The sequence below is a fragment of the Thermothelomyces thermophilus genome, chromosome 3, assembly GCF_000226095.1.
Source record: "Thermothelomyces thermophilus ATCC 42464 chromosome 3, complete sequence".
In the NCBI taxonomy this organism is placed as follows: Eukaryota; Fungi; Ascomycota; class Sordariomycetes; order Sordariales; family Chaetomiaceae; genus Thermothelomyces; species Thermothelomyces thermophilus.
Genome location: NC_016474.1, coordinates 548,214 through 573,662, shown reverse-complemented (window position 1 = coordinate 573,662; position 25,449 = coordinate 548,214). Strand labels below are relative to the sequence as shown.

At 45.5% G+C, this 25,449-nt stretch overlaps 4 protein-coding genes across 4 annotated transcripts; 1 reads left to right on the top strand and 3 right to left on the bottom strand.

Annotated features, from left to right (window-relative positions):
• Positions 1–12,753: 12,753 nt before the first annotated feature.
• Positions 12,754–13,612, top strand: MYCTH_2133830 (uncharacterized protein; the record flags this gene model as incomplete). Its single annotated transcript, XM_003662515.1, has 3 exons — positions 12,754–13,089; positions 13,202–13,392; positions 13,425–13,612. The coding sequence occupies exons 1-3, from the start codon at positions 12,803–12,805 to the stop codon at positions 13,610–13,612; spliced, it is 666 nt and encodes a 221-aa protein (XP_003662563.1). The 5' UTR covers positions 12,754–12,802.
• A 196-nt stretch (positions 13,613–13,808) lies between these two features.
• Positions 13,809–15,071, bottom strand: MYCTH_2303328 (uncharacterized protein). The gene is made up of 2 exons (XM_003662514.1): positions 14,511–15,071; positions 13,809–14,384 (listed from the first exon to the last, which is right to left on the bottom strand). The coding sequence occupies exons 1-2, from the start codon at positions 14,708–14,710 to the stop codon at positions 13,922–13,924; spliced, it is 663 nt and encodes a 220-aa protein (XP_003662562.1). The 5' UTR covers positions 14,711–15,071; the 3' UTR covers positions 13,809–13,921.
• A 2,329-nt stretch (positions 15,072–17,400) lies between these two features.
• MYCTH_50335 (ABC transporter-like protein) lies at positions 17,401–22,397 on the bottom strand (the record flags this gene model as incomplete). Its single annotated transcript, XM_003662513.1, has 5 exons — positions 17,401–18,165; positions 18,268–19,202; positions 19,328–20,118; positions 20,217–21,535; positions 21,690–22,397. The coding sequence occupies 5 exons, from the start codon at positions 22,395–22,397 to the stop codon at positions 17,401–17,403; spliced, it is 4,518 nt and encodes a 1,505-aa protein (XP_003662561.1).
• A 1,293-nt stretch (positions 22,398–23,690) lies between these two features.
• On the bottom strand, positions 23,691–25,427 carry MYCTH_2303321 (uncharacterized protein). Its single transcript, XM_003662512.1, has one exon. The coding sequence runs from the start codon at positions 25,179–25,181 to the stop codon at positions 24,021–24,023; it is 1,161 nt and encodes a 386-aa protein (XP_003662560.1). The 5' UTR covers positions 25,182–25,427; the 3' UTR covers positions 23,691–24,020.
• Positions 25,428–25,449: the final 22 nt, after the last annotated feature.

The window sequence follows — 25,449 nt, the reverse complement described above, 5'->3', positions numbered from 1 at the left end:
GCCCTAGGTAGTAAGGGTAAGGTAGCCTAATTTTTGGGCAAATATATGGTAAACTTGGAGTTTATCTCCTATAATAGCTTTTATTAAGGTTTTTAAGATAGTAAAACTTTATCTTGTTTTTATTTTTTTTTAATTATATAGAGTAGATACCCTTTTAGCCTTAAATCGGTATTATAGATTTACTCTACTAGTTCGTAATATTATAATATAAATGTTTTTTTTACTAATTTTAGTATCTCTAGTAAGGCCTTCTTTACTATAGTTTCGGCGTAATATCGATTTAAAATATAGTCCTTTACGATATAGCTTAAGGCCCCTCCTAGGGTGCCTTTCTCTAGGCGTTTTCTACGGTATTTCGATCATAGTCTTAGGGTGTGTTACTATAGTAATGTGCCGCCCTACCTAGTGTACTTTTCCTTAGGATATATATCTAGGCGTTTTCTATAGGCGCCCTCTTCCTAGCTTCCTCTTGTGCTTTTCCGTACCGTATTATAGGCACTCTATAGTTATAGCGCGCTTCCTAAACTTATATACTTTACCCTACATATTAGCGATGTCTTCTTCGTTTACTTACTAGTTAAATTTAGAGGGCCATCCCTTTTACTTTACTAGGAACTAATAGGTCTTATTATTAGCCTACTCTACTAAAACCTCCTTAACCTCCTATTCTTTATTGTTCTCGAGTTCCGGTATCGGTATTTGTTCTGCCTTGTTTTGACTATATAGGTACTATAATTTGAGTAGAGAAATAGGGAAGACATTATATAGCTAGGTATACTATATAGGTAATGCTAGCTAATATACTAGCAAACTAACTAGGTTAAGTACCTAAAATAGGCTAATAAATTTAGGGGTTAATTTTTTTAATATCTTTAACTTAAGGTTCTAGGTTAAGAGTAGGACGAAGTTACCCCTTTTAAATACCCTTTCTTAATATTTTTAGTTATAATAAATTTTATAATTTTAGACGGCTTCCTTTTAATACCCTTCTAATTATTTTTATAATATTCGTAATTTTTTAATTCATTTTATTATATTAAGGTAGTACCTCTCCTTAGGCAAATCGTCCCTAATTTATAATAAAATAATAAGGTTATAGTCTATTAATGCTTGAAAAGGGGGTAGCCTAGTAGTTATATTAATAGTATTATTATATATAAACTCTACTTCTAGGAGGATTTATACCTAAATTATAGGGTTTGCTATAATAAAATAGCAGAGGTATTATATAAGTGTTTAGTTACTTTGCTTAGTTTAGCTATTAGTTTAGGGGTAAAATGCTATAGAAAGCCTCTTAGTAATATAGTTTAGATAGTAAAGATCTACCTAAAATTAGGAAGTAAATATAGAGCTATAATTACTTATATAGCCTTTTAATATACCATATTTAAGTTTAATTTCCTTGTAAATTAGCTTAGTAAGCTACTAACTTATAATATCTAAATTGATAGCAAAGAATCGGTTTATCTTAGTATAACGGTTTATAACTATAAGTATAGTGTTCTTTTTCTCTACTTAGAGATTTATTATAGAAAAACCTATAATTATATCCATACCAATCTCTTACTAGGGTTAGTTAGAGATCGGTAGGAATTCTAAGCTACTATAACCTTAATATTGTCTTAGCTTATTTATTTAGTAAACGTAATAGGTTTAATACTAATGTCTGACATCTCTTACTAGGCCTTGCTAGTTAAACTTTCTTTAAATAAGTTTACTAGTTCTTTTAAGGCCAAAGTGCCTAGTTCTAGCATTATTATGATATAACTAGAGGATTTCTTACCTTATAGTTTCTTCTATAGAAATATAAAGTGCTTTCTTATAAAGTAGCTCGCCGCTATATCCTAAAGACTATAGTTCGGCTTCGCTAGTACTTCGCTAATCTTTTATTATACCCTTTTCTAGGCCTTCCCTTACTCTTTAAGTTAAGGGGTCTGATCTTTAGAGCTCTAAAATACATTCCCTAAATGTTTATAATGGCTAGATAGTAGAAGCTAATTCTAGTCTTACCGCCTCTTTAGCCTATCTTCGTAATATAATCGGCTTCCTTTCAAGGTATACTTATTCTATATTATATAATCCCTTTAGATTGACTTTTAATAACTAGACTCTAATTTAGTATTAAAAAGATTACGAAACTCTCTATACTTCTTACGCCTTTTTATAGTTCGCTATCTTCCTTTAGATTATAGGTAACTATTTTTAGTTCCTAAGAGGATTATCTTCTTTATAATCTAGTCTTTTTAAAGGGCTATCTATAGGGTTTCGCTTCCCTAGCTAGTACTTAATAGTAAAATCAAAGCCTAAGAGATATATATATTATCTAGCTTAGTAATCGTTAAATTAGGTTTATCTTATGAATTCTTATAAATTGTTATAATCCGAATAGACTATAATCTTATAGGGATTCCCTATTAAATAATGTCGCTAATACTTAAAGCCTTCTATAATTGCTATTATTTCCTTATTAGAAGTATTATAGTAATAGGCTAATCTAGAGAACTTAGCCGATTAGAATGTAATAAGATGTTTTTAAGAGTCCTCTACTTGCTATAATAAGACGGCCCCTATCGTAAATATAAAAGCGTCTATTTCGATAATTATTAGCTTTTTAGAATTAAAATACCGGAGAACTAGCGCCGATTTAAAATGGTTTTTAATTTCTTAAAATGCTTTTTATTCTTTAAGGTTAAACTAGACTCTTCCTAGTTTCTTCCCCTTTTCTAGCCCCTTTAGTAGACTTGTCAGAGGGTAGGCAATCCATAAAAAATTGCGAATGAATTTCCGATAAAAATTAACAAATCTAAGAAACATCTAAATATCGTAATGGATTTAGGGTTTTAGCTATTTCTCCATTATTTCGATTTATACTAGGTCTATTATAATTCCTTGTCAATTTACTATAAATTCAAGGAAGTTAACCTAGTCCTTATAAAATGAATATTTACTAGGTTTATAATATAACTATATATTCTATAGTCGTTTAAGAACTTTCTAGATATATTTTATATATATTTTATAGTTAGGTAAAAAAATTAAGATATTATCTAAATAAACTATATAAAATTCGTCGAGTAGTCTACCTAATGCTTAATAAATATAATTCTAAAAAGTAGCTAGTATGTTTGTTAGGCCAAATAGTATAACTAAGTACTCAAATAATCTATAGCAAGTTTAAAAGGCGGTTTTTTACTTATCCCCTTTTTATACTCGAATCTAGTAATAAGTATCTTTAATATTAAGCTTAGTAAAGAATTAAGCGCCGGAAGCATAGTCAAGAATCTCCGAAATAAGGGGTAATAGATAGCGATTCTTCTAGGTAATTATATTAAGTCCTTAGTAATTAATATAAAGACAAAGGCTTCTATTCTTTTTAGGTATAAATAGGACTAGGCTAGCCGCTAAACTCTTAGAAGGTCAAATCCTCCCCTTAGTAAGGTTTTTATCTAAGTATTCCTGTAATATACTAAGTTTATACTAAGATAGGAGGTAAATCGGTCTAACTAGAAGAGTCGTCCCTAGTTATAGATTAATCTTATAGTTAGTTACTTTAAACGAAGGAAGGATACTCGAATTTGTTATATCTATTATATTGGCGAAGTCTTATAGTTTAGGGGGAATTTCTTTTAGGTTTCCTAAGGGTTTCGGTTCTTCCTTATTAGGGAATAGATTTGTAGGGATATCCGAAATAGTAATTAATATAAAGACTCTAGCTCCCCTTTAGTAATCCTTTTCTATTCTTTTAGGGTACTAGAGTTGGGCTATCTTAGTTTCTAGTAAAAACTACTAGCAATTTTCTATTAGGAATAATAAGATAGCAAGATTACTAAGTATAGGCATTCTTAATAAGACTAGTAAGATTTCGGCCTTACGGCTAATAGTAATATAGAGGTAATTATATTAATATATAATTCTATATTCGTCGGTTAGTATAATTAGTACTTAATATACCCTATAGGATGCTATAACCGTTTCATTAAACCATCGAATTATGAATAGAATATAAGTAAGTCGTTTTAGTTAGTATTTTTAAATAAGGTCGAAATCTAGGATATTTACTTCTATATAAGAATCTAGGTCTATTATCGTTAAAATACCTTTATATATATTTATTATAATAGCTATATATATACGCTCCCTTTTTAGGTTATTCCTTATGGCTATTCCTATAGTATTAGGGTCTATTATAAGTAACTCCTATTTCCCTAGCGAAAACGGCCTGAACCCTAGTAACTAGGGTATTAGCCCTATCGATAGAAGGTAACCTATATCATTTCTAAGCATTCTCTTATAAAATGTCCCTCCTTTCTATATTAGAAATATAAGCTACTACTCCATATCTTTAGAGTAAGGGTTAATATAAGGTTTAGGGCGCCTTATAAGGCTAGTTATAGCTTTATTATAGGTCCGGTTTAATAGTAAGATAATAACGTATAAAAACGTAATATATTAGGTATATAATATAGTTAATCTTAAATCGGTAGTAAAAAGGGGGTGGTCTAACTATAATTTGATTATTAGAAGCTATACTAGATTTATAACACTAATTATACTATTCCTTCTCGTATTTCTAGGCAATAGGCGTAGTAATAGTTAATATATTAAATAAGAAAAGGTAATAGCTTGGTATAAAAGCTTAAAGCTTAGCTTTTCTTATCTTAATAGGGAAATTAAGCTTTAAAGGATTTAAGGTAATAGTAAAGATCCTATAGAGATTAACTATTTCGTTAGTAAGCCGAATTTAAAGCTTTAGCTACTTAAGATACCTAGTCTATAAGATTAATTATATAAGCGTTTATCTATTCTTTAAATAGAGTCTAGTTATTTTCTAGCTAATTATACTCCTTAGGTAATATATTTTAATAATAGCTATACTAGTAGTTCTAAGGTTACTTATCTATATAATTAAATATAAATAGGATATAATTCTATAATATTTTAAACTACTTAGGGTCTCCTTAAAAAGCGTATTACAAATCTTAAAACCACTCTCGCTACCACCAGTAGGTCATTATATTAGTAAATCGAATTAGATTAATAACCTTAATAACTTTAGAATAATGTCTCAAGTCATTAGAATTAGAGGATTTAATAGGTAATTAGGGTCGTTTTAAGGCCTTTACGTAATCTAATAGTCCTAGCTTCTCTAGTAAGAATTTTTCCTAGTCTTATAGCTATTATAGCCTTTCTAGCTCCTTAACCTAGCCTTCTAAATTCTAGACAAGCTCTTCGCGGTCAGGGCCTTACACCGAAGGCTCCGAACCAGGGGGTATCAGGACGTAAAGGGGGGTTTTAGAATGGTTTCACGGCCGATGCTAGGCTAAAAGGGTCTCGCTTTGGCTTAAGAGTTCTTCCTCTAGTCCTATAGGCGTTAAATAGCTAAATGACAGTGCCATCTCGATTAACAAAGGGTAGGAAGGATTAGAAGCTCTTAGGGCGGCCTGCCGTTAGGCTAGTTATCAAGAGAGGTAGCACTATTACGAAGGCCTTTCTAAGCAGGTTCGCACTGATCGTGGGGGTAGGGAGAGTTAATTGTTCTGGGGTCGGCAGCTACCTATTCGTATCCTACTCGAATCGTAGTTATATAGACTAATCCTTAGGGAGGAAAACCTCCCTTTCGGATCTGTAGGCTAATAGATATATCTTATATTATAGATCGGCTATCCCCTTTCCCCGGCCGTGCCCCGATCGTGCCTGTTATAGTAGGGTTATGCCTATTGGTGCCCGGGCGTGGGCCCTCTAGCCGCCGCGGCCTGGCTATAGGCATAGGTCGGCTTGTATTTATGACATTAGTGTAGGCTACTATAAAGTCTATCGCTATCTAGGCGTCTTAGTATAGATATTTATATAGGATTAGGATATCCTATATTATTTTTAATAGTACTATTAGCGCTTCTAGTAGTCTAGCTGGTTTAAAACTATAGAGTAGCTTATATGGAGATATACTAATAGAGGTAGTATATATACTATTCAAATGCTACTATAGCTATAGGAGTATAGCGGTCTAATTATTATCTGGCTTTTTATAGATAAAGAAGCATAGAGCGATTTCTACTGTCTAGTTCTTTTGCTTTATAAAACTGTCTCCTTATAGGTAGTATATAGTAGTTATTAATAGCTTTATACCTAGCGCTTTCTATATACTAGTCTATAGCTTAGATATAAATTCACGGTTATAGTTAGATATAATAGTAGTTAATACTCCCTAGTTAGATAGGAGTAGTTATTATATCAATACGTGGCCCTAGTTAGCGGTAGTATAGTTAGAGTGGCTGGGTATAAGGAGCGTTTATTTAGACGATTTACAAGATATAGTTATTATCGAGTTAAACTTATTATACCTATTTAAATATTATAATGTTCTAGCTAATAGAACTAATAGTAACACTATTATAAAGTCGATAATAATTACTTGTATAGGTAGTATATTAGATAGACGAATTAGCTAGTAATTACCTATAGGAAGGTTACGATCGGTGGCATTAACTTAGCAGATGGGGTAATACTTTATATAGTCCTATATATACCTAGTTTTTCCATCGATTACAATGCTACGTAAGTTATACATCATCCTGTTAGTTCTAAAGTAATGCTTTTTATCGTAGGCTAAACTCAAGATATATTATATAAGGCTCGATAGAACGTATAACGCGCGAGTACCATCTCGGTAGATATAGTAGAGGAGCTTATTAATTAGGACGAATGGTAGCCTATAGTGCGAAAAAATAGTAATGCCCTTATCGTCGATAGTCCTGTCTACGCGCTTGTTTTTAATAAGATCCTTAATAATAGGGGTATACTTGGCATTAGCCTTATAGCCGTTGATGAACTTTGCCTTAAGTTTAGGATCTATCCATGCCTTGGCGAAAGCGAACTAAACGTTATCAAGTACAGCTAATTTATCTAGTCGTTTAGAAGGTTTAGGGTCTCCTAAAGCGCTTAATCTACTTAACGTGTCTAGTACGAAGTTAAGTTTTCTAGGAAGATAGTAGACCTTAAGGTTATACTATAATAGGTGGATAGACGCGTTGATTAGGTAACAATTGGTATAGTCGGTAGAACTTATATCTAGGTTAGTTTGTTCTATAATACTATATATAGTAGTATAGTTAATTAGGACGATGACTAGTGTACGTGCCGAATAGACTATCGTACGTAGTTTATAAATTGCCTAGACTAGATAAGTGACTTCCTATTTAGAGGGTCTGTATTATATCTTAGCCTTCGTTAATAGGCGGCTTAAGAACATTACTAGCAGCACTTAGTTAGCTAGGATAGGGTTGCCTAGGCGCTAGTTATATCCATTATAAGTATAGAAGACTATAACGCTAAATCCGTGTTCTAAATAGCCATCGAGTTAAATATATAGTTACTTGTTAGGATTAAAGTAGTAGAGGATACTTAGGTTCTTATGACAAATGGCCTCTTGTAGGGTGGTAAAGAACGCTTTTTCCTATTTAGTTAGGTCGAAGGAAGTATAGCTATAATAGCCTATCCTCCTAGTACAGTTTCCTACTTCTAATTCGCTAGTTTTATAGCTATGTATAAGCAGATCAGTTTTACGTTTCTAGAGCGGCTTAGCGATCTTCGTGTGATATAGAATTAAGTATCATAGGAAACTAATAGCGTCTAAGTATTATTCTAATACCTTTAATATACGTAGAAACGATAACTGCTTAAACGCTTTGACGCGTTAATCTGTATTAGTAAGGTTAAGACTATCTATACGAAAGCTAAGCAGTTCTATATTTAGGTAGCTAATATATGACTTGGTAGGCGAGATAGTAATATTTTTCTTCTAGAATAGGCTGAAGATCGTCTTTAAATGCTATATATAATCCTTGGCTATATCTAGAAAAATGACGATATCGTTAATAGATATACGATAATAGGAGGAATATAGTCGTAATAGCTAATCTATAAACTGTTATATATACGCGGGCGAATTATAGTAACCTATAAGTACTATAGTTGGCTGTTCTAGACCGCAAGGGCTGATTAGCGTAAATCTGTCTTGATATGAATGATATACACTAAATTGATAGAAAAACGATGTAACGTCAATTACTATAATGAACTTCTTTCTATATAGAGCTATAATAATCTCTAACTATAATGGTAGTAGGTAGTTATTAGGAATAGTAACCTTGTTAAGACTATATAAATCAATAATGATATAGCCTTTTATAATACCTTTTATAATACACTAGACTACGAAAATAGGATAGGCGAAAGGAGTAGTGTCCTTTGCGAACTGTAATTTGCTCTATTAATAGAAGGCATTAAAGGTTTTGTCTAAGACTTCCCTATCCCTCTAGCTCAACGGGTATAAATAAGACTTTAAGGGGGCTGTAGGCCTATACTTGATCGAAATAGTTAAGTTCCGGCTGCTAAAGAGCCTAGTATACATAGGAGCGTACTTTCCAGTATTACTAGCCTTCTACAAGTGGCACTTTTATCCACTTGTTATATAGAATATCGATTAGACTAGCGTCGTTCTAGAGTTATAGGAATCCGTTAACCAAGTTAGCGAACTTCTTAGCTAGTTTTACATTACCTATATATATATAGATGCCGTTGTTAGTAACGATCTTAGGTAGAGACCCTGATATCTTTAATCCTAATATAGAATGCTTCTTAAGTACGTGTAGTTTGTATTCTGCTTTGCTAGTAACTTTACTAGCAGCTCCTAGGATTGCTTCTAGCGAAATATTCTATAATAGAAAAGGTTAAGATTGCTAGGTAAGTTGGAAGACGAAGTTACTAATAAGAGTGTCCGAATTCGTGTCGTTAGAGGCTGCAAATAAGGCTATAGTCATAGGTGGCTTCGTAGGGATATAACTGCCTTCAAGGATTACACCTAAATAGTGGTTTAAATCAAAGAAAGCGTTGATTGGTATAATATCGTACTGATTAGCGAGTTTCGTAGGGTTAACGTCTATTATAGCGGTAGGTGTACCTGTCGTTAAGATGGTAGTGGCAATCGCTGCCGTGTAGAAAGCAATATTCCACGAACAGGCAAAGTAGCTACTGTCTTCCATTTCTTCGATTAATCTGACTAGGTGCCTCTTTAGGATACGTAGCGTTCCGTATATAGTATTTTCGATAGGTATAACCTTTAGGGTCTTTATATCTATAATAAAGTTATAGACGGCTATATAAGCCAAGTTAAATATAAAGGCGCGACCTATTAGGAGAGGCTTGTACTTAACGGGTACTATTGCCTATTAGTAAGGCAGGAGAGTGATTTCGTGAGTAGTTTTGACCTTCTATATATGGGGTATAAAGTATATGTATATAGAGAAAGGAAGACGGAAGTCGAATAACTATAATTTAACCTCCTTATAATAGTAGTCGATATTTACATTATATAAATCTAGGAACTCGTTACCTATTAGAAGATTCAGTGCTGAAGAGTCGATAACCTATACTATATAGGTAAACTTAGCTAGGGTAGGAGTACCGTTTTCTATACCTAGTAAGTAGATATCAAAGGACGCCTATTTATTAAGGCTTAATATAGCGTTTCCTACGCTTTTGACTCTACCCTTATATCGTTCGATTTAGTGGTTTAATCGCTATAGAAATATATAGTTAATTAGGGAGCGGCTAGCGCTAGGATCTAGGTATACTTCTACGGCTTTACGATCTATAGGTTTATAGTGTGCCCTAACGCGTAGATAAGTATATCCTAGCGGTAAACCGTAGTAGTTAGGTATATACCTAGGAGGTATATCTCTAACCTAGTACGCTTTTGCTGTAATGTCTATTAACGACATAATAGGTAGTACGTCTATAGCTTAATACATGTTTTCCGGTAGCAAAGTAGGTAGATCTGACTAGTGGTTTAAAGTAAAAGAATCCGCTAGGCGGCAAACGCTATTAGATTTTGCGTCTTTACAAGATTTTAAGTGCCGGAAGAGAGTGTTTCACGATTTTAGAGTGGTATTATAGAAACTATAGGTATAGCAAGCTAGGTCTATAAGATTGGCTTTGTAGTTATAGATAGAAGGAAGAGGACTAGTTCTATAGTATTGCTTGACATAGGCATATAGTTCGATTTGCGAATTAAAGGAATTATAGCACTTATAGCAAGTAAGCTATAAGTCTAAAACGATATATACGATACTAGTATCGCTATCTAAAGATTTAGATCTAGATTTAGATTTAGGGGCGCTTTTGGCTAACTATACGTTAGATTGATTCGGCTTGGAGCTATTACTAGCTTCTTTAGCAAAGTAGGTATGGTCGCGATATTCCTTTCGCTAGCAGTCATCCTTGCCAAATCTGACCTACTTTTGGCTACAATTGCCTTGCTTATGGCGATCCTGATCGCAGCGATCCTAGTCATAGCGATCCTAGTCATAGTTATAGTCAAATCTACGATCACGTTCAAACCTATGATTATAGTTAAATCTGCGGTTATACTGGTTATATTTAGGAGACTTGTTGTATCTATAGCCAAATTAGTATAGTCGATTAGCATTATAGTATGTAGGCTTATAAGGGCAGTCTTTAGCCTTGCCATCTATAGATATCTTCTTCTCTGGATATAGATAGTAGTTAAGAGCAGCTACTAGAACGATAGATTGAGATTATTTGATGTGCTATATATATATATTAAGAGAGGAGTATCGCTAGGGAAGATCTAAATACTACTTAATGTAGAGGTCTATAGCTAATTAGACTTAAACTATAACTCCTTACTAGTTATTATTACGTTTATTAAATATATATATTAAATATACCTAACGAAGTATCTTCTAAACAAAGAAATTAAGCGTTTACTTATCCTTCGTAATATCCTTTAAACGTAGGTAGACTTTGTTAAACTTATAAGTGGCAGTTATAGCGTTAGGTATAAAGCGTTCCTATAGTCGATCTATAATAGCTTAAAGACCTAGTTCGCGTAATTATCTATATATAGAGCCGTTTAACTTGTTAGTCTACTAAATGATAGCTAGACCGTTAAGAAGAGTTTAGAAGAAGGATAGAATCTACGTCTTAATGCTACCGTTAAGGTTGCTTTCTAGGAAGGTTTTAATACGGTTAGCGAAGCAATAGACGTTAGTAAATACTAGATTCTTGCCGTTATTAATAATGCCTAAGGAACGTAGGTTAGGGAAAAAAGGATCGAACTAGCTAATATCGTTCCTCTTAATCTTAAAGTCTAAGCGGCTCTATATACTTATAGTAGTATTATATATAGACTTATATCTACGACGTCTATTGCCATTATCGCCATTATTACCACCACCGTTGTTACCGCTACTATTACTAGGGTATAGAGCGTTACGACGGTGTCCTAGATTCTAGTCACCTAAAGGTTAGTAACGGTTAGATAGCTCGTTGTTACCGTTATTAGAGCTCAAGGAACCAGGTTCTCTGCCTCTACTAGCCGCAAAGTATAGGATCTTATATAAAGGCTATATACATTCAGGGCGGCTAAGATTATAATAATAGCCGATACTAACGCCTTTAGGGGGTATAGGGAAAGTACTACTATTATATCTTATATCTTCTATAAGATTACTAACTTATTATACTTCTTCTACGATAGTACTAAGTCTAATAAGGTCAAAAGAAGATTGCTAATAACTAGGCAGTTAATCGTCGATCTTGCTCTCTATACTACGTATCATATCGATTAATTCCTTTATTTAAGTTATTACTTAGCTAAGTACATTGCTATACTAATTTATATGAATTTCTAGCCCTTCGATATAATTAGCTAATAGTGTTATCGTTTCTTCTATATATTTCTCTAGGCGCTAGGAAATTCGATCTTTAGCTTCTTATAGATAGTAAGTAAAGTTATAATCTATCTTAGTAAGGTTCTTTTTAAATATCTATAATAGCTTATGAATAGTTCCTTTAGTCTTATTAGAAATATAGTCGGTTTATTCTTTTAGCTAATTAAACTAAAGATCTATCTTATTATTTAATTAAGCTAACGTTTCCTTATTAGTGCTAAACTTGTTAGGTTTAGCTTATAATAGCTTATATTCGTTAGTAAATTCGAGTAGCGATTCTAGCTCCTATAGAGGAGCTTCTTCTCATAATTAGCCTTTAGGATTATAATCTAATGCCTATACCTACAGTATATAGGGCATCTTATCGTGCCTCCTTAGAACGCTCGTAGCGTAGTTAGATAGTTCTCTAATATTTAGTTTTTTAGTAGGAGTGTTTAAAGAATAGGAAGATCGAGGAGGATCTTCTGTAGAAAAAGATCCTAGGGTTAATATAAGATTTGCCTAGCTACTAGTTACTAAGTTGCTAGGGTTAAACAAAGATAGGGTTAATAGATAGGAAGAGAACTATCCTAGTTACCAAGTCACCAGGAACAGAGGGATTTTATAGTGGTTATAATAGAATTGCCTAGTTCGGTTACTAAGTCACCAAAATAGAGCGTAACTATCGCAAAAGTAGTACTAAACTAATTATTAACGCGATTTAATTCTAGTATTAATGGTTTTAGATAGTTAGAAGCAGAGTTTCCGCTACCATTTGATAGAAGATGGTTTCTAATAGATGGAAGAAAGTTGGTAAGTTGTAAATAGTTCAAAAGAGCGATGTCTCCTTCCCACGATTGCTGGCCCTATGGCTCTATATAAGTAGAGGATAGGAACAAAGAACCCTCTGTTTGCCAGCCCGTTTGCCAGATCCACAGGTCTTATCTTATCTAGCCTTATATAATGGACGCGTCCGTAGACAACGTACTGCATCACACCGACTTGGTACCTAGAATGAAGTCTGTCCTTCAAGATCTGTGCACCGCAAGAGGAATAACAAAAAAGGGTGTATGCTGACAGCAGCACAGATTGAGGGGCAAATGAACGAATGCATTGTGGCAACGGCGCTGTACTATCTAGACTCAGAACACCTGACGCCGCGCCGGCTCTCGTTCCGCATGATGACCGACAGCACCCAGGCGGAGATGGAGGATCAGGTCGGTCAGGACATGTACAAGGTGTACGAGCGAATCTACGGTACCCGACTAGGCGGGGATCAAGAAGGGAGGGAGACCGTCCAGACCTGTGGGAGCGTTGAAACACCAGAGGGACGGCTTCTCGCGTTTCCCAACATCTTGTAAGTCTTTGGGGGATCATCCCGCGAAGTTGGCCATCAACCGTCGCAATATCCAACTGACTAATTGCCCCTTCCCTCACTGTTGTACTCAGCATCGAGTCTCTTCGTTCAGCCTGAAGAACCGCAACAAGCCCGGCCACCGCCGCTTCATTGCACTGTGGCTCGTCGACCCGCTCCGGCGCATCGTCTCGACCGCCAACGTACCGCCGCAGCAATTCGACTGGTGGATTAAGGCCGTCTTTGGCACCGAGGCCAAGACACTGGGGAACATGCCCCCGGGGGTATTCCAGCTGCTACTCGAGCGTGGCGCGCCGGCAGATGTGTCACATCGTCAGAGGAGCTGCTGCTCCAAAGCGGCATGAAGAGCCGCCTGCCGTCCGAGGTCATGGACATGGTGCGGAGTCAGGTCGCGCCCGACGGGCTGATGACCGTCGAGCGGGCGCGTCGGCACCGGCTCACCGTGATGGAGGAACGAAGCGCCTTTGCAACGACGGCCAGAGAGGAGGAGTGGGCAAACCGGTAATTTACTTTTTCTGAGAGCACTGAACTGGCTAACCGCGTACTTCCCTTCGTTCCCATGAGAGAAGAAGTTCCGTAGGACAGGCATTTGTTTTCTTCATTGATTTTTGTCGTGGATCAAGCAATGTGAAGTAATTAACGAAGAAAAAAAAATACCTAGATTGTCATATCAGGTACACTTGGGCCTTTTCCCCCCGTCTCTCGTCTTCTTGCCCCGTCTGTTCACTTCATCCAACGGTCACCCTTTGCCTTCGTAGTAAGCTTAGGCACCCTCTTGAGATGACCGTCCCTCAACAATCTGTAGATTAATTAATTACACCCACTGGTAGACGCTTAGCCGGTTCGAACCGCCACACGTGGTCGCCGCATCGCCCGAGCACGGCATGTCGCAGTCAGCCTCGGCGACGCTGGTGCTGTTGACACTGAGCTCCTCGCCGCAGTAGCACTCGGCGCCGTACTCGAGGCCAAACCACAGGAAGCCGCTGTTGAGGCAGTAGTCGCCACAGGCGGGGACGGTCATTGCGGAGAGGGAGAAGGCGCTGGTGCCCGCGAGGGCGCGCGCGCCGCCCTCTACCTCGCTCCAGCAACCCGCGTACTGAGTCTCGCTCACCGGGTCGTGCGGCTGCGGGGTCACGACCGGCGCCTCCTCGGACGCGCCGTAGAGGGACAGCCGGTTGGGCCCGCCGCACACGGTCGCCGCGTCGCCCGGGCACGGCATGGCGCAGTCTGTCACGAAGGCGGGGAACGACCCCTGGGCGAGGGCGTTGCCACAGTAGCTGTTTTTAGATGTTCCAAAGCTTAGCAAATTGTTCTTCTTTATTTGAATTCTTTCATTCTTTTTGAACCCCCCCCCAAAAAAAAAGGGAAAAAGAAAAGCAAGGTAAAGGAGAGAGAAGACCCACCACTCGCCCCCGTACTCGACGCCCCAGATGTCAAAGTCCAGTCCCGTGCAGTGAGCCTCGCAGACAGCAATGGTCATGTTCTCATAGTCGATCAGGGAAGAACCGGTCAGGGCGCGAGCAGGTATCTCGGTGTAACAGCCATAGTAGGTCTGCGCAAGGACGGCGGGCACGAGAGCCACAAGAGCGAGAATGTGCTGCATGGTGAGGGCGAGGAAGTCTTAAAGGGCTGGAATTTGGCCTCTTTGTTTGGTTCCGTGGATGGGTGACGAGATGTGTAGCGTGTGGTGAGATGCCGGATTGACAACATCGAGGGAGGAGAGATATCTTAGCGTATTTATGCTTCGCTAATAGCCCGTCCTATAGTCGTCGGCATCACCGATTATTCGAAAAGCCCCGATCTCATAGCAGCCACAAGCGGCACGCTAGATGACACAGTGACATTGGTTCTCGCCAACCTGATTCGTTTTGATCCCGCTCTGCAATGGTAAGATAATTAATGACCCCCCATGAGCGGACAACGAAGTCGTGCTCGGTCACCATCAGGCAGTCCCTTCACTAGCCGACGAGAGCCAAGCTCATGGCCCTTCAGCTGAAGCAGCCGTATCCTCCGTCTGCATGTATGCGGCTTGAATATCACATGAATCTATTGGTATATATGGGCGATACCATTGAGTAGTATTAGATGGGGACAAGAGATCAGGTGGCGGGGTACCTGGACACCTTCAGGGGGGTCCAGACTAACCCCAAGCTAGCAGTCTTGAGCAGAGCCTCAGCCCGACGTGACTTGGGAGGACTAACACCAGGGCCCCGTCTTGCGTCCAGTCCCGTTTGGGGAGAGCCAAGAGATCGTGGCGTCGCGATATTGGAGACGGCCCTGCGTCCCCGATGGCGGAAAGCCAGTCAGATACTACCTCGGGTTTATTCTCTTGTTCATTTCCGGATGTGCGTTATTAGCTGTCCCTCAGGACACGCGCGGGAGATTCCGCCAGGGGTAATGCGTCCCTTGGGTAGCGGTCCTCAGACCACCCAACGGTGACTCCCATTCTGCATATTATGTACGGAGTGTTGTATGTATGTACATAGTATATGTAGATTCATGCATAACACACGCATTTTGCCCACTCACATTGTTGATCATATGATTCCATGTCGCAACAGTGTGATTGTGTGTAATGAGGGTCAAAAGAGCCTCAACAGTTAGTTCTCCGCAGCCACAAAAGCGTCAAAAACTCTCGGCTGCAAATGAAGGATGCATACTAGCTGATGCTAGAACTGTACTTAGTACAAGAGCGATTGTGTATCAAAACATCCGCCCTCGTACCGTGCGAGAAATTTCTCTCTTTGACTGCCACACGGGTAGGAGGGATTGGTTTCTGGTGCTGCAACCCAGATCTCGGGCAAAGCGGAGAAGGGAGTTCGGCGGGCACCGGTGAGCCTAACCGCCCCTTCGCTTTCTTTTCCGCTCCGGGCATATCAGAATTCAATATATTACTCGGAGTTCACGCCTATGCAGTAGTGTACGGATCCGTACACCACAGGCTGATGACCCAACAAGGCGCCCTCCCTCTGCGGGGTTGCAGATGCGGCTCGACCTGGGCGCTCTTGAATTGGCAAACAATGTAACTTGGGTCCAATATTAACCGCTTGTCTGGGAAGGCATGGACGGCACGCTGTCAATCCTTGCAGAAGCGAGGAGATCGAGAACGCGGGTACGTGCATGAGGGAGGAACGGCGCCGAGCTGAACGACGCCCCTCGCCACCCGGCGTCGTCAGGGCCTTCGTATCCCAGCAGCTAATAGAGTTCCGCCCGAAATCTAGACCTCTAACACACACGCCACGGCGAGGGCCACATCTGCATCCATGCCCCTGTTTCTCCGGACCGCCAGTCCGATGCCTATTTACGGGAATCCCGCGACTTTTGAGGAACGGAGGAGGTTCCATCACTGCTAATTTCTAGAACCCCCGAGTAGCGTTGGAAAAAGGGCTCAACGACACATTGATTGAACCTGTAGTATCTATCTCTTACGGTGTACATGACTAATTGGGTAATTACCTATTATTATCAGTTGGTCACGGACATGGGGTTCGAGCGAGCAGGGAAGAAAAACATTGGCCACCTCTGCTAGTTTTCTTATCTTGCCAAAATGTTCAAAAAATGCGCACCATCCAGAAATCCAGTTGTAGAGCCCGAGGTAGCATTCACTCATTCTGACCTGAGGCGTTGTACCCAGAAAGGACGAGAATGGTGGATGTTAGGTACCTAATTAAAGCTCACACTAATTATGTCTTTCTCAAGGGGACTTCATCGCTCTACGTCAGGCTTTTGGTTCATTCTTCGTTGACCAGAGCTTCTAGGAATATGCATGTCAATGCTTACCAAGTGTCGGGATAGGTCTGCGTGCCCCTGGAGCTCTAGGAGGGTAACTACCGCTAGGGCGAGCCATTTAATTGAGTGCTACAGTACGTCACCTAATTACCCCTGGGCTCCTTCCCTCGGATGAACTGATCTGGAACACAAGGCACTGGGCAGAATCTCTATACACTCACTCGGTTCTGCGCATGACGAAAGGACAGAGATGATAAGTGCATGTACAAACGAGATCGATGATGTTCCAAGCATTGATTAATAGAGCCGAGGGAGATTCGTGACAGCCCGGGACACTCTCAAGCGGTAAACATGAAAAGCATCAGCAAAAGACAAAAATCAACCGACTCTATAAACATTACGCGCCTTCTATGTATCTAAGAATAAGTACGAGAGCCTCAACGCGCAATGGACAAAATACCATGCCCCCTTGGCCAATCTATGTGTAATTAATGATTTGTTCCACCCCTTGGGTACCGTCACCACAACTCTTCCTTTTCTTTCCACCCCGTCTAATCCCGACTATTAATCCTTCTTGAAGCGTTTAAACAAACCCTGGAAGCCCTTGCCTTTGACCCGGAAGAGATAGTAAACGGCAATGGCAACGACGATGTCAAAGACGATGTATGCCCACATGATGCCAAAGTTCCTCCACCGGTCTTCCCAGTAGATGTCGACGCCCTCGAGGTACTGGTCGGCGACGCTGAAGGCGCAGTAGCGGCAGGCCTCGCGGGCGGACGGGTTCTGCAGCGTGCCGGCGGCCCGGCCGGCCAGCGGGGCGAGGTACTCTCCGCAGGTCGTGTTGGGGGGCGGGTCGAAGACGAGGCTCTCGGCGCGGGAGCAGACGACGGGGCGGTCGTGGAGGACGGTGGAGACGATGCCGGCGATCCAGTAGGTGAAGGGCGAGACGTAGTACATGAAGGTCCAGAAGCCCGGCAGGGCGATGCGGGTCTGCAGCACGCCGCTGAAGATGGTGCTCATCATGGTGAGGAGGATGACGATGCCGGCGGCCGCCTGGGCGTCCGGGAGGGCCGCGATGGTCATGTGGGCGAAGGCGCTGGCGTAGATGAAGAGCTGGATGGTGAAGAGCAGGACGAGGCCCTGGCGGACGGACGCCTGGATGCCGACGACCGGGTAGTAGAAGCAGGCGAAGGCGAGGACGCCCGTGAGGATCTGGTACGGGATCTCGACAATGATGTTGGCGATGAGGAAGGCCTTCCACGAGTACGCCTTGCTCGGGCGCTCCCGGACTTCGTAGAGCGAGCGCTGTGTGATGAAAAGGGGTTGGATCTGGCAAAGGCTCTCCGAGTTAGCCATGTCTTAATTATGTCTAGGTACTTTAACTAATTAAAGAGGGGAGGGAGGAGGAACAGGTCCTGGATAATTACTTACCTGTTGCACGAGCGTGGTGAAGATGGTGGTTACCATGAAGACGGAGAAGACGACGTTCCGCATGCCGGCCTGGGTGCTGTCGGCCTTCCAGAAGGTGAAACCGATGAACAGGCCGGCCATGATGCCCAGAAGCAGTTTGGCCAAGACGTAGCCGGGCATCCGCCAGTACTGCTGGAAGATGCGCTCCGTGACAGCCCAGACCTGGGACCAGAAGGGCATGGCGAACTCGCCGCCGCTGTCGCCCTCGTCGCCGCCGCCGCAGCCGCCGCTCGTCTGCTTCTCGGTCGCCGCTGCTGCTCTGCCTTGCTCGTGTATCCTGTCGATCTCGGCCAGCACTTCGCTGCACTCCTTGCTCTTCTTCCACACCGAGTGCCAGTCCTCGCCGTCGCGGTTGACGCCCTCGGCGACGATCTCGAGCATGAACTCGGCAGGGTTCTCGTCGTCGCCGCAGCGGCGCGACCCGTTCCTCTCAAAGTAATCGAGCAGCAACCGAGAGTTCTCCCCGATATCGCCAAAGTAGACCGTCTTCCCCCCCTTGGCCAGGAAGAGCAGGCGGTCGAACTGCTGGAAGAGGAGGGCGTTGGGCTGGTGGATGGTGCACAGCACGGCCTGCCCCGCGTTGGCGAGCTTCCGGAGGAAGACGCAGATGGCCCAGGCGCTCTGCGAGTCGAGGCCGCTGGTGGGCTCGTCGAGGAAGAGGAGCAGCTTGGGCTTGGCGACCAGCTCGACGCCGATGGTCAGGAGCTTGCGCTGCTCCACGTTGAGGCCCTCGCCGGGGACGCCGACGACCGCGTTGGCGTACTCCTCCATGCCCAACATCTTGATGACCTCCTCGACGAACGCGAACTTCTCCTCCTTGCTGACCGACTTGGGGCGGCGGAGCATGGCGCTGAACCGGAGGCTCTCTCGGACGGTGGCGGTGTCGAGGTGAAGATCTGGGGGACGTCTCATCAGTTTTTCGGTGCCCGGAGCCAGCTATCACAAACAGGAAAGAAGAAGAGGAGCAATATAAAAAAAGGAAAAGGGGGGGGGGGGGGGAGTGGGAAAACAACCACCATACCTTGCTGCTGCACGTAGCCAGTCTGGCGCTGAAAGTCGGCCCCGAACGGCCTGCCGTTGACCAGCATGTCGCCCGTGACGACGCCGACGGATGTGCGCTGGGCGAGGACGTCGAGCAGGGTCGTCTTGCCGGCTCCGGAGGCGCCCATCAGGGCGGTCAGGGTACCCGGTTTGACCCATCCCGAGACGTGGTCCAGCAGCCTGCGCTTGCCCTCCTTGACGTCGATGTCGTAGACGACGTCCTTCCAGGTGAAGATGTCCCGCTGTGGCTCGATGCTGGTGCCGTTGAGGTCCTGAGGTCCCTGTTCCACCTTCTTCCTCTCATCCCCGGCTGCTGCTGCTGCTGCTCCCGCCGCCTCCTCGTCGGCCACCTCCTTGTCCCCGCCCTTGCGGCGGGGGTCCAGGTGGGCGGGGATGTCCCAGCGGGGGAACACGAGGGCCTCGGCGGTGCTGGTGACGGACGAGTTGAGCTCGACGGCGGCCAGGTAGATGGCGGTGAAGCCGACGAGGAAGGCCAGCAGGATGCCAAAGTTGCGCCAGACGTGCGAGTAGGTGTAGCCGTACATGGCGTCAATGTAGGCGTCCCCGCTGACCGTTGGCCGGCCTGGGACCGCACCCATGGTGGCGCAGATCCACGAGTCGCCGGCGAGGGGTGAGTAGGGCGGCACGATGGAGGAGCAGGTAAAATCGCGGCCGTGAAACTCGTTCGCGATGAGGATCTCGAAGGCGTAGTAGATGGGGTTGAGCCACCTGATCCAGCTGAACCAGGGGTGCATCTGGGGGACGGGGATGCTGCAACAGAGTCGTGTTAGCAATGGGAAAGAGAGAGAGAGAGAGAGAGAGAGAGAGAGAGAGAGAAGGAAGAAAGAGAGAGGGACTTGGGAGCTTACATGTAACCGGTGTACATGACCAAGGCCAGGACGAGGACGCCGGCGAGGGCCATGGCCTGCGAGACGGTCTTGGTGATGGCGGCCATTGTGCGGAAGACGGCGCTCATGACAAAGGTCGAGACGTACGAGATGAGGAAGTAGAGGAAGAACTGGGCCGGGGCGCGCCTCAGGCCGGCCAGGAAGTAGACGATCAGGTTGAAGACGACGGCGGCGGCAAACTTGACGGGTATGTCGGCGACGATGCCCGCGGCGGCCTCGGTCCAGGGGTGGTAGAAGGCGTAGGAAGCGTGCTTCTCGACGATGGGGCGCTGGCCGTACAGGCTCTCGATCTCGGAGATGGCGGTGAGGGCGTTGAGCAGGATGGCCATGAAGAGGACGGAACCCTTGCCGTCGAAGCCGGCGGTGGCGTCCGGGTTGCCGTAGAAGATGGAGCCGATGATGAGGGCGAGGATGAGGTTGGAGCCGATGTTGGTGGCGGTGGCGGCGAGGTTGTTCCAGACGCGCTGGTAGGCACGCTTGGTGTTGTGCTTGATCTGCATGCTCACGCTGACCAGGTAGGGGGAGCCCGGGCGGACGTGCTTGGCCTGGCGGTAGTGCTTGGTCTCGCGCAGGGCGGCGATGCTCTCGGCCTGGCGGTCGTCGCCCTCGAACTCGGCGTCGTACCGGGCCATGTCGTCCTGGAGGGCGCGGAACTCGGGCGAGGCGAGCCAGTAGCGCTCAAAGTCCTCGGGAGTGCGCGGGACCTTGTGCTCCATGCCTGGCCGGGGGATCCGCTCGCCCGGGTTGGTGACCGAGGTCAGGAAGTCGCCCGTGGTCTGGCGCGGGGGGCAGTACCACCCCTGGCGCTCAAAGTAGGCCTTGGCCGCGCTGGCCGGGCCGAAGTAGATCTGCCTCCCCTCGTAGAGCACGGTGGCCTTGTCGAAGACGTCGTAGATGGCCTGGCTGGCCTGGTACATGGCCACGGCGTGGGCGTGCTTGCCGAGGTCGGACGACAAGCGCAGCGCCTGGACGAACTTGAGCGCGCTGGACGAGTCGAGCCCGCGGGTGCTGTTGTCCCACGCGCAGATGGGCGAGCCGGCCACCATCATCTCGGCGATGCTGACCCGCTTGCGCTCACCTCCCGACACGCCGCGGACGTAGTCGTTGCCCACCTTGGTGTGGTACGTGTGCGACAGGCCAAAGATGGCCATGACCACCCGGGCGATGTACTGACAATACTCGGCGCGCGACATGTCGTCGATGCGCCGCGAGGGCGTCCGCATCGAAGCCGCGAATTCGAGTGTCTGCCCGACCGTGAGGTGAGGGAAATGCTTGTCGACCTGTTCCGCAGCTCGTCTTGTCAGCTCAGCTTCTTCTTCCTTCTTTTCCTTCCTTCCTTCGTTTTCTAGCTCCCTCGTCACCTCCTTCTTCCGGATAGAGCCCCGGGGGGGGGGGGGGGGGGGGGTTGAGGGGCGATGGGGAGAACTGGCGTACCTCCTGGTTGTAAATGACTTCTCCCTTGAACTCCTTCTTCATCCGCTCCTGCGACGCTCCGTTGTAGTGGATGGTCGAGTTCTTGCCCAAGGTCAAGCCGTGAAGTTCCCCGCAGAGCGTCTTCAGAAAGGTGCTGCATCCCGAGCCTGGCCGGCCGAGCACCGCCAGCAGCTCTCCGCTCCGGAGGAGGCCGTTGAACCCGTGCAGGATGTGCTTATGTTGCTTGTTCCGGGACAACAGCTCGCCGACCCGTAGGGGCGCCAACAAGACCGAGTCGACCGTCTCCTGGAGTTGCAGGGCCGAGCCGGACCCAAAGACGTCGAGGTCCCTGAAGAGGACGCCCAGCTGGCTCGACTTGTGGCCCTGCTGCTTGAGCTGGAAGACAAAGTTCCGGACCCATTTGGCCACGTCAAAGTGTGGTGATTCCGGGTCCAGAGCAGGATCCGACTCGGGCGTCTCCGGCCCGGCCGTGGCCCGAGACCGGTGTCGTGAAAGCGCCGTAGCAATCCGATGAAGCTCGTTCGATGTGCCCTCTTCCAGGACATCCCGCAACGGGCTCGCCTCGTGGTTCTGGACCCGGTCGTCTCCCCCATCTCCCCCCACGGTTTCTGACGTGTCGTCACGCGCGGTCAAGCTGCTATCACTCGTGCCGCTGCCGAGCGCCGGGTGCTGCTCACCCGCGCTCTCTTGTTTCTGTGCAGCCGACATCGTGGTCGGTGATGCTCCGTTGTCATGACATTCGAGGCGAGCCCTCAGCTATATAACCCCTTTCACAGGAAGGAAGGGAATGGGAGGACGATGACGACTTTAAAAAATACGATAGTTTCTAGAATTGATGTCAATCTAGATCGGACCAAATTTGGCGCCGAATACCGTCTTGTGGAGCACTTGTCATCTCGACAGAGCTGGGCGCCCCCACGGAGCTAGTGTATTCCTCGGCTTGTTTCCGTCTACCCACCGAGCCGTGACGCCATGGGAGCCTGGTGGTTGCCGGGATGGACCCGAAGATGGACCCGAAGCAGCCAAGAGGAACCGCCAGAAAGGATATGGATGGATCACTTCATACAAAGTACGTACATACATGCACCACCAACAACGGAGTAGGTACTAGTAGTCGTGGTTTCTCGCTCCGTTGTATAGTACACACATACATAGATACTTTGACTGCTGATTCCGGATCGTTTAATTAGATTCACCTCCAGAGGCCCTGCGTCTTCCTTCCTCCCTTCCTTCTTTCTTCTGCCTTTTTCTCTTTTTTCTTTTTTTCTTTTTCTTTATTTCCTTGACTAAACAGCGTCGAATGATCCATCACATGATAGAGGGTTAACGGCAGCTGTCCTATGTAATATTTGGTGGCAACCCGAACAATTGAGATTTTCTCGGGATCCTTCATCGGACTCCACGGGTCCCGGTGAGATCCTTGGCGTGAGACCCGCTAACACGCTCTTGACGCAATGTGTTCGGACGGGATTGCCTGCCTTGGCGCTGCTGTGGGAACATCGCTCAAAAAGTTAATCACAAAACGACCAATAAGCACCCTGGTAACCTAGCTTGCTCGATAACAGTTCGTCACATGTCAGAAGAACAGACTTCGGATCGATAAGAATCAGACAAAGGCGCCACCAAGAAGCCATCAAGCAGTGTTCGAGTTTCGTGATATCTACTTCCTCAAGAATCACATTGACACGTAATGCACAGTCTATCTACTCGTATGTGTGTACATTACATAGCGTTTGACACGACCACTACCACCCTTTTCGATAGCCTGAATTCCAAGCCCCCCCCCCCCCCCCCCCAAGATCCGTAGGTAATTACACTAGGGTAGCCCCGGTCGCCCTGACGTGACGTGTAAGGCTGGAACGGCATATCGACTAATACCATTTTATACCGACATGTCCAACGGGACCTCGGACCTCCATTCCGGTACGACATTGTTGTCTGACATTACTGTTGCTAGGTGCGGCTAATTCCGGCACCCTGAGTTTGAAACAAGACAGTGACTACGAGTGGAATTGGGAATTGGGTGTTTATGTAATGTGCGAATTCCGGTCTACCAATGGCCGGCAAGTACGAACGGAACAATAATACATGCACATGCTGCGGCCCGATTATTGCGTAAGATGCCAGCTCGCCTAGGACAATGAAGGGCGAGGGGCATCCTTCTTTCAGTTTGTTTTCTCGTACTTTCCTCGGTCCTCTCCTCAAGTGACCTCATTGACTCTTCCCATTGTGATTCGGCTAGATCTCTACCCGGTTCCGGTCCGCTGGCCCTCTCCAGACCTTGGTGTCCTGAGCCTAGCTTCCTAGCACTCCCTAGCACTCTCTAGCTCTCTACTCAATTTTGCTCCCTGGACTTTCCGCGGCGCCCTCCCTCCTGGCCGTTCCGTCCGCCGGCCCCTCTGCGCCCTCCACCCGATTCTTTCTCGCAACCACCCACACAAAGGCCGGATCTGCGGCATCGGTCTCGGTCACCTCCCTCAGCAGTACCTCCATCCCTTCCAGGTCCTCGATGATCTGCATCATCTTCTCCTCCCCCCAGCTGCTCCAGAACATCCAGCCCTTGTCCTGACCCAGCCAGTGCTCCATCACGTCTCCCTGCAGCTCCTCCCTCGGAAAGTTGATCATGAGCATGCCGCCGGCCTTGAGCCACCGGTGCGCGCGGTTCAGGAAGATCGTCTGCTCCTCGCGCGGCAGGTGGATCAGGCTGTACAGCCCGATGATGACGTCAAACTCGCCCGGCGGGTAGCCGAGATCCATCATGTCCTTCTGCTCCCACACCGCCTGGCCCGTGGCCGTCTGGGTGGGGAAGTGCGCCTGCGCAAGCGCGATCTGGGTTGCCGATATGTCCACACCGATCGTGTCCATTTCCTTAGCAAGGAGGATCTCGAGGACCGGCACCCCGGTCCCGCAGCCCACCTCGAGCGCGCGCATCCCGTTCAGGTTCAGGTTGATGAGGTCCAGGCCCTCTCCCGCCGAGTCTGGCAGCCTCTTCATCGCTTCCTCCTCCTTGTTCTCCTCCTTCTCCTCCCCGCGCCTGTAGTCAACCCCATCTTTGTGTCTGCGGTCGGCTCGGAGAAAGTCGAGCAGCCGGGTCGTGTAGTGCATGCGGCGCGCCTGGTGTAGCAACGTCCACTGGTTGTAAACCGGCGCGATGGCGTCGTATGACTCCTTGATGCACTCCTTGAGGTTCGCAGGGAGCTCAGTGCTGGTCCTGTCCGGTTGCGTCACCGTATCCAAGCTCGGAGCCGGGTTCGGAGAAGGAGTCCGAGGCCTGTCCGCGGAACCAACCCGAGTCGGAGTTTGATTCTCGGCCGGGGCGGGTTCCGCAGTGGCCGTCGGGTTATCGGTCGGGTAGTCGGCCGATTCCTTGATTGAGCCTATTATATTGAGGTCCCTAATCAGGGATGCCGGATTTGAACCTTCGGCCTGGCCGGTACCCGGATTGCCGGCCGCTGTGGAGTTCTTGTCTTGGTCCTGAGACAGATGCTTCATGTTGAGTGCGATTTTGGCGTTGAAGTCGAGAATCAAAAGAGCTGGTTGGGTTGTCTCTGCACTGCCTTTAAAATTATTTACGCGGCGAGACGCGTGCAAGGGCCAGCGATTTGCTGTTATATCGTTTGCCGGTGACGGCTGTGATGGCCAGAATGCAGCGAACTTTGAAAAGAAGGAATCGCTTGGTTCGTTGCAAGCCGGGAATCTGTTTCCTTGTTTGAAAATCCTGCTCCCTCTCGCACCCCGCCCCGGAATGACTCAATACCGG

What these genes read in the sequence shown, in the direction of transcription:
- MYCTH_2303328 (XM_003662514.1), bottom strand. Translation starts at nt 14,710, where the DNA reads ATGCAGCACATTCTCGCTCTTGTGGCTCTCGTGCCCGCCGTCCTTGCG. An exon ending in GTCGAGTACGGGGGCGAGTG is followed by an intron (nt 14,385 to 14,510) that starts GTGGGTCTTCTC and finishes ATCTAAAAACAG; the next exon opens with CTACTGTGGCAACGCCCTCG.
- MYCTH_2303321 (XM_003662512.1), bottom strand. Translation starts at nt 25,181, where the DNA reads ATGAAGCATCTGTCTCAGGACCAAGACAAGAACTCCACAGCGGCCGGC.